The sequence below is a fragment of the Morone saxatilis genome, unplaced genomic scaffold (genome assembly GCF_004916995.1).
Source record: "Morone saxatilis isolate NCDOM2014 unplaced genomic scaffold, NCSU_SB_2.0 Contig8, whole genome shotgun sequence".
Lineage (NCBI taxonomy): Eukaryota > Metazoa > Chordata > Actinopteri > Moronidae > Morone > Morone saxatilis.
In genome coordinates this window covers 11,709,318-11,716,069 of record NW_023340257.1, presented here as the reverse complement: position 1 = coordinate 11,716,069, position 6,752 = coordinate 11,709,318, and the positions used below count along the sequence as shown (strand labels likewise).

At 39.8% G+C, this 6,752-nt stretch overlaps 1 protein-coding gene across 1 annotated transcript in view; it reads left to right on the top strand.

Moving 5' to 3' along the window:
* LOC118341567 (arf-GAP with Rho-GAP domain, ANK repeat and PH domain-containing protein 1-like) overlaps window positions 1-6,752 on the top strand; it is a gene marked incomplete in the record, with an annotated part of 44,779 nt that overhangs the window by 27,159 nt on the left and 10,868 nt on the right. Inside the window, 9 exon segments of the mRNA XM_035679865.1 lie at window positions 1,412-1,586; window positions 1,847-1,990; window positions 2,146-2,281; window positions 2,409-2,511; window positions 3,284-3,476; window positions 3,663-3,708; window positions 3,925-4,088; window positions 5,708-5,920; window positions 6,625-6,730. Coding sequence (XP_035535758.1) covers window positions 1,412-1,586; window positions 1,847-1,990; window positions 2,146-2,281; window positions 2,409-2,511; window positions 3,284-3,476; window positions 3,663-3,708; window positions 3,925-4,088; window positions 5,708-5,920; window positions 6,625-6,730 — 1,280 coding nt within the window.

The window sequence follows — 6,752 nt, the reverse complement described above, 5'->3', positions numbered from 1 at the left end:
TGTGTCTGTGTCTGTAATTGCATGAGTCTGAGTTCCTCAGCTGTAACAACACTACATCCTCCTTTTCTTAGTCATAACATATTTCCTATTCCCTCCTCACTCTCCTTCCTCTTTCTTTACATTTGAGTTTACAACGTTTGGACAAAATGTGTTGTTGTATTACTTTAAGGTAAAACTACAGTCTAAAGACAACACTGTAGTTTTATCCTTGGGAGTGTTGTCTTGTACAGAAATCTGTATTTGTTTGTCTTAATCAGGTTTAAAACCAAATTATCTCCAAATAACAATAATAATAGTTATTTGAGCTCTGAATGTGGGAAGATCTTCCTCTTTTTATGTTTTGATGCTTATATGTTTATTTTTAACTTCCAGCAAATGATTGTTTTTCTGTTTTTCCAAAAGATATACATACATTTTTGTTTTGTTTTTTCCCACCAAAGTTGTGTGTATCTATTTCAACTTTTTGTTTTTGGTCAAATGGCTTCATGTTGCACATTCAACGGCTGTAATTAGTCCACTTTAACGGTAAATGTAACACTTCAGCACCACTGAATTACATAAGAATACATCTATAACAGATATATAACCTCTATCTACAAATAATTGTGCAGCCCTGCCTAAAGAATAGCAGAAGTTTCTCAGATGAGTTAGCTTTACCTTTACTCTTAGATCAGTTTTCATTTCACCAGCTCTCCTCTTAAATTAAGCAAAAGGTTCATGGGGGCTTACAGACTAATCACTATTAAATGGCTCCAGGTTGCTTTGTTATTAAATGTGCATAGAGTGGATTCAGAGACTGCTCAACACTTGGCACAAGACTTAAAACAATGGAGAACACTATGTTGGTAGTTTCATCATAATAATAGGCTCCACGGATCCTATAAATCCCAAAATAATTACTTGAGTTTTTCATTGACAGAACAATAACAGAGAAGACACTGCATTCATTTTCACTTAGTAGAAACATAGCAGCGTTGACAGGTACTAGCCCATCTGAAGCAATCAGAAAACTCACTATACTGTACTGGTTCTGGATCAGTAGAGGGTCTGCTGCAGGTTTTAATGCCTGCCTACACAGCCACACTGAGTTTGACCTCAACTGTTTCCTTTGAAACATAGCTGACAGAGGATCACATCACATGATTAAAGCAGCTGCAGGGCCATAGTACAAAAGTCATCAGTTTATTATCAGTTTAGTATTATTCTTTCTTACTCTTATTTTATCTCTTTTTCTTTCATTTCTCTCCCTTCCATCTGTCTCATTTCAGTGTCTGCCTTTCCCATTTATTTTCCCTTAAAACCAGACTGGTGTTTATAGTATTTGTAACACTATTGTAATACTATCAAAATAGTATTCTTATAATGTGTGCCTTTGTGTTTTGATTTTCTCTTCTTCTCTTCTTCTCCCAAGGCTCTATGTATAAATGTGCAGTGCAGTGATGTTCTGGAGACATTAAGCCTGATTTTCTGCGGTGCAGATGTAAATTGTTCAACTGGTATGGCGAGTTGGCCCACCCCTCTCTCCCTGGCCAACGCACACTCACAACCTTTACAGGCAGAGTTAATTAGCCACAATCTCAACACAGGTACAGTACAGTATAACATAATATAACCTTCCTTTTTAATGATGCTTGCATAAAGGTTGAGCAGGGTTTTTTATAAAATTGTTTATCAATGATATACGACATCAAAATGTCACATAACCAAACATACATTTCTTCTGTCATACCTAGGAGTGTTTTTGAATGTTTTCCACATAGACTCTCAGTAGATGACAGCCCGTATGATTTTTTTTTTTTTTTTGCACAAGAAGATTATTTGACTTTTTTGTTTGTTTGTCCTGCAGAGCTACCACGGTTAGAAGTGGGCGGAGAAATGGAACCATGGGTCACACAACATTACCCAACAGCACCTTGTGTGTCTCACAATGGCTTCCTGTTCAAGACTGGATCTATGGCGCGAGCTATCACAGAGCGCAAGGCCAGAGAGGGTAACTAACTAACACTTACATACATTCACTACATTATGCACGATAAAGAACACAATACAGAAAACATACAAAATTACAGCGACTATAGATGCCATTTGTATGATTATGCTTCTTAATCTTATCCTTGATAAATCTTAATTTGTGCCTCCATGTAGAGTTCAGTCGTCGCTGGTGCACGCTGAATGATGGCACCTTCAGCTACTATGAGAGCGACAAGAACTCGAACCCGAACGGAGTGCTGAAGGCTTCAGAGATAGTGTGTTTGGCTGTCGACACGCCTGAGAAACATGGGTATACACACAATCTGATCCATGAACACTGCTATTTGACACAAATAACTTATTTTTCTCCCTTCCTAATTTCTTTTTTTAATCGCCCTCTGTCACACTTCCTCCTAACATCTCTTTCTAACCCTCAGGTATGAACATACCTTTGAGCTCTACTCAGAGTCAGAGCGTCTCTATCTGTTTGGCACTGATGACCCAGATAGCCACAAGGAATGGGTCAAGTCTATTGCCAAGGTAACCACCAAACACATATTGTGGTGTAAAAGCACAAATTCTCCTACTTTCTCTACAGGTGGACCCTCACATAGGGAAGGTTTTATATAGTAATTGTTCATGTGTTTGCACTGAAAATGGAGAGCTCTGATAAGTGGAAGGTTTGCTGGTCGAGCTGTTCTAATGCGGGAAATACTGCCTAGTGGTCAGGACAGAGCTAGCTAATGCTGACTTGTTTCCTGTGTCACTTATTTTCCTTCAGAACAGCACTCCTTACAGCTGAGATAATTGTCAGCTGCATGATGCTGTGAAATGAAGCAGGAGTTACTTTGATAGTTGAACTTTGAGCCAGTATATATGTTTATGCTGACATAGATGCAGCATCAGTGTGTGTGTACTCAAAATTCTGTGATTATTGTAAAAAATTGGATGCGTCTTTAATCAAGGTCATGCAGCTCCAGAAATTTTAAATGACATGATCAGTGCTGGATTGGCTGAATAAAGACGGATTGCTGTTGTCTTGTGATATTCAGTTAGATATAAACAGACACATAAATGCCAGCATGATACTGTAGATGTATATCTATGGCTACATGTAGCCACAGTGTGACCCGGCCCACTCACTCCATGTTTCTAAGTATTGTACAACATTTCTTCTGATAATTAAATTAGTATTGGCAGAGGCTTTCAGTAATGCACAGACAGAAGTGGTTCGATCCTCATCAAAAGAGAAGGGAATCAATGATCATATGCAATGTATCACAAAGCAACAATGTCCCCTTTTTATTTCTAGAGCTTCATCCCAGCCACTGCAGAGCCTTTACTGAGGTTGAGCTTTGAGCGGATTGGGCGACTGAAGTGTAAAGATGGCTTGAACCTACAAACGTCCAAGGTTGGCTGGTTTGCTCTGGTAGGCTCTACACTTCATGCCTACCTGGCAGACAGCCAGGGAGAGGAGATCCACCTCCGCAAGCTGAATGAACTCTGTGAGTGAGACTCAAAAACAAAAATACATGGATACACACACAAACTGCACTTTTATTGCATACATACTGTAATCTGCTCAGTCATTATACCAGGAATAAACATTGAAGCAAAGACTGTGAGGTTTATTCTGTTTAAAAGCATGGCTATCTGGAATAATATGATTACTATGTATTTGTATATTACAGCAATTCAACAAGACAATGAGGTGCTGGTTCTGGTGGAGAGAGGCAGGTGAGAGGGGAGAATAATTACACATTGTTTGTTACAATGGTAATGCTTAAAGGGAAAAAAATGTCCCACTGTGTTAGGCCACTTTTCACAGTGTTTCTTTTAAAAAATATATTCTTTATTCAATAATTTTTCTACCTTTTTTTCCCCCTTATTCCTATGTTAATTTTCCATCTCTTCACATGTTGAATGTTGTTGTCTCCCTCTCTCTCTATTTAGAACTCTGTACATAGAGGGAGAGAGGAAGTTGGACTTCGCGGGCTGGTGTGGAGCCATCCAGGCAGCAGCAGGGAGTGGAGGAGACACACTGAGCCAGCAGCAGCTGACAGAGACAGACATACCTGTTATAGTATACAGCTGCATCGGCTACATCACACAGTGTGGTGAGAGACATGCAGCGATTCACACAGGCAGTGACACAAATGCATTTAAAGAGTCACTGCGTTGCCTCAATCACACACTGTCTTGACATACACAGGCTTACACACACACACACATACATGCATACAACTTATGCTTTTCTATCTCTGCCACACATACACACCTGCATTTACATCACGAGTCTTTATTCACAGCCTACATTGCTGTATGCAATCGCAGTCTTTCTTTCCATTCCTGTGTGCACACTTGGCACTTTCTGTGTGCGTGTGTGTCCTCATGTGACTATAATTGCAGGAGATCTGGCTCTGCGAGAGACCAACGGACTGCAAGACAACAAAACGACTCTGTTCCACCTCCATTTCTCCCCTTGCTGCTTTTCTTTCCCTCTCTTTTGTATTCTTTTCTTTATCCTTCACTCCTTATTCTTTGTCTTCCTCCCACCTCCACCAGCTGACCTGCCTTCTGTCACTCTAATTGTCTCTCTCCTTTCTGTAAACCCCTGTTCTCTCCCTTTGATATTTCCCTCCCTTTTCATCCTTTCACTCCTACATTTCCCTCCATCTACTGTATGCACCTACATGCACAACTGTGTACAGGGCTCTGTGTGAGGCTTCATTATGCTGATATCCTCTACTTTCCTGTTGGTAATGTTAAACTCTCTGGTCAGCTTTCCGGGAAACCAGGGCAGAACTGTCCCTGTTGTTGCCTTCATGCCAACATCTGATGTAATCGTCCTTTTATGTTGTGATCAAGTGCAGGAGTTTTCAGATATTTTAACAACATATAGTGAATTCTTCTGGACATTTCATATTTTGAGCCATATGAGAAAATATAGTCCAAGTGATTTAAGTGTGTCATGAAGGAAACTACATTGTAATCTGGTTTCACTTGAGAGATTTGACACACTTGTTTGAAACAGGCTTTTTTTGACTGAGTGCTACTAAAACCAGCTAACAGAAGAACAGGACAACAATTTAAATGAACAGGAGCCCTCTAGTGGACATCATTTCCACTGAGTCATTTAGTCACTGAGTCACAGTGGACGCAGTTGTAAGCATGTTGATGTTCTGGCCCTAACCCCCCACAGCAACAGTCACAGCATTTTTGCCGATGGGCCCTATTTTGCCCTCAGCAGTCAGTTGACTTTCTGATGATTGATTAAACAGCCTTTGACATCATTGACCGGCAACATGTTTCAAAGTTTTAGCCTTTTACAGAAAAATGAAGCAGCTGAGTTTTGCCATATTTTACAAAACAATCTATAAGAACACAATTACAGAATTTGACACCCAAAATTAAATAGCTACCTATGCTGTCTATATAACTAATCTCTAATCTGCATTATTATGGGTTATTGATCTTAAAACCCCATCTCCTTAATGTCCCCCTTTAGTTTTTTAGTTTTCAGCTGGAATACCCTGTAATTTATGCTTACACACTGTGAGTTTGAGTTCAGTTGATATTTCTGAATCCATACTGGACCATATGATCCTTCTGTTTAATTTGAACTATAAATATCAAGTTGGAGGAACAAGAATATATCCTTTCTTAGAGTTACTGTATGTACTTTCTTTGTAACATTTTGTTTTCTGTATATGCTTATCAATGTTATTTTTTCCAGGCTTGACTTCTGAGGGGATATATCGTAAGAGCGGTGTGAACTCCCGTGTGGCCGCACTGTGCGAGAAATTCCGCCACGATGCTCGCAGTGTTCGTCTGAGGGAGGGAGAGCACCAGGTGGACGACGTCTCCAACACACTCAAACGCTTCTTCAGGGAGTTAGGAGAGGGACTGTTCACGTCAGAGGATGGCAGTACCTGGCTCAGTACTGCTGGTAAGTCAGGCTGTGACTGAGGATGGATCAGTTCACACAAATCACAAAGAATACGTTTCCACTTACACCTAGTGGTAGTTAATATATATTTTATGAGGTTTGGAGACGCTGCATTTGTGTCTGCTGCCACTCCAATACAATGGATGTTAATAAATGTCCTGGGTTTTAAGCATAAGGAGAAGTCTCGTGGGTGAACAACTGTGTAAATTATGTTTTGACATCAAGAAGTACTGGAAATATAATGGAAGCAGAATGATTTCAGTTGCCTGATCAGTTTGCCAGAGATGCTGCAGTTTTGAGTCAGGTGTCATCTTGTTGCTGTTTTGATAGACATTTATTTACCATTTTTGGTACATACACCTTAATTTGTTTGCATGTCAGCAAAATATGGCCTTTGTTTCAGAGCACTACGATGAAACCTGTCACTTTTAACTCTGCTTTTTCTTTCTGTTTTTTTTCTTTCTTTCTCTCTCATCTCTGTATTGGTCTACATTTTTATATCTTCATCCTCCCTTTGACTGATAATTTCTTCTCTCATCTCCCTCTCTCCCCTTTGTTCTCTTACACTCATTCTGTGTTCTCTGTCTTTCCCCTCTTACACTTCATGACACTCTATTTGATCCTGATTCTCTGTATACTTTATCTCTTCATTCCCTTTGTATTCACTATTTTGTCTTTTCCTTCCTCTCTCTCTCGTACTCCAGCCATCCAGGATGAAAGTATGAAAATCTCCCAGTACCAGCTGCTGTTGAACAAACTGCCTCATGTCAACAAGGCTACACTACAAGCCCTTATCAACCACCTCTATTGGTGAGAAACACACACACACACA